This window comes from Haplochromis burtoni, unplaced genomic scaffold (genome assembly GCF_018398535.1).
Source record: "Haplochromis burtoni strain Fernald_Lab_line unplaced genomic scaffold, NCSU_Asbu1 Contig_3691, whole genome shotgun sequence".
In the NCBI taxonomy this organism is placed as follows: domain Eukaryota; kingdom Metazoa; phylum Chordata; class Actinopteri; order Cichliformes; family Cichlidae; genus Haplochromis; species Haplochromis burtoni.
Genome location: NW_024586052.1, coordinates 4,651 through 6,069, shown reverse-complemented (window position 1 = coordinate 6,069; position 1,419 = coordinate 4,651). Strand labels below are relative to the sequence as shown.

The following is a 1,419-nucleotide window of genomic DNA, read 5'->3' as shown; positions in this document are numbered from 1 at the left end:
TGTGTGCACGCCAGCCTCCAGGTGGCAGCAGTAACCTGTGGGACCTGGTGTCAGTGATTAACGGCCAGGACGACTCGCTGCTCCCAGCCAGCTACAGCAAAGGAGTGATGCACATGAAGCACCTGCTCAAGTTTAAAACCGTGAGTCCTGATTGGTCCTTTCACCGTCACAGCTGACGGTTACCGTAGCGTGCACAGTCAGCGCCACACCTGTTGCCTCATGCTCCTGCAGCTGCAGGCGTGCAGCACGTCTCTATTGCTGCTGCTGATCTGTGGAACGATCTGCCCCAGCACATCAGGGAGGCCCCTTCACTGTCCACGTTTAAAACACGTCTAAAACCCATGTTTACTCCTCGGTGTATGAAACAGTATGAGCCTGATCTTATTGTTCTACATCTAATTCTAATGATCATTTTCTAGCCTCAGCTTTTGTTTTCTTGTCTTCCAGTCTGAAGCTCAGGAGCTGACCATCGTGAAGATGTCCAAATTCGGAGGAGGAATCGGAGCGCCGAGCAAAGAGGAGCGGCTGAAGGAAGCCGCAGATATCCATCTGAGGCTGGGACAGACCCAACGATACTGTGAGCTGATGGTGGAGCTGGGACAGGTGTGTGTGTGAACTCGCTGTTCAAATGAAACTTTGACTAAAACAAAAAGCAGGAGAGTTTGAGTGACGCTGCACCGAGGGCTCTGTGATGTGAGCGTTTTGTGTGTTTCAGTGGGAGAAAGCGTTGTCTGTGGCACCGGGAGTCTCCATGAAGTACTGGAAGAAGCTCATGCAGAGGTAACACCGAGCACCAACCCAGAGAACCACCGAGCGTCGCGCCCGTTTCTGACACGAAAGGCTGCACTTAATGTTTTCTGACTCAACATGAGTGCGCTGAGGTCGGGCCCATCGGCAGCACAGATGACTGTTTGTAAGGTTTAAGGCGATCGTGCGTCCATGACGTGTTTAAGTGTTAGGCTGCAAACGCAGAGCAGCGAGTCCACAAAGCTCACGATAAAGAAACGGTTTATAAGGTTTATCGTCATCATCACCTGAGTCTCACATTCCTGCTGCTCCACACGCTTCATATCAGCCTGTGCTTGTGGCAGGAGAGCGGACCAGCTGATGGCCGAGGATAATGACGACGCCATCCCGTACTGCGTCGCCACGGGAGACATCAAAAAACTGGTGACGTTCTTCAGTGGGAGAGGACAGCTGCTGGAGGCCTTACTGATAGCACAGGTACAAAGATCGCACCAACACGGACGCATCACCTGTGACGAGGGACGCACAGGTGACAACATCCTAACCATGAATGTCTTTAGGGAGCGTGTGAGGGGAACATACGTGCACCTCAAAGCTCTGCAGCCAACCACACGACTAATGACGTGGACAACAGGCAGCAGTACCAGAGGTAGCACGCACACACACACACAC

The 1,419-nt window shown here is 52.6% G+C and overlaps 1 protein-coding gene across 1 annotated transcript in view; it reads left to right on the top strand.

The window, feature by feature from the left end:
- Positions 1 to 14: 14 nt before the first annotated feature.
- Positions 15 to 1,419, top strand: part of LOC106632900 (WD repeat-containing protein 17) — a gene marked incomplete at both ends in the record, with an annotated part of 3,487 nt that continues 2,082 nt past the window's right edge. Inside the window, 5 exon segments of the mRNA XM_014331610.1 lie at positions 15 to 140; positions 448 to 603; positions 716 to 780; positions 1,092 to 1,224; positions 1,308 to 1,396. Coding sequence (XP_014187096.1) covers positions 15 to 140; positions 448 to 603; positions 716 to 780; positions 1,092 to 1,224; positions 1,308 to 1,396 — 569 coding nt within the window.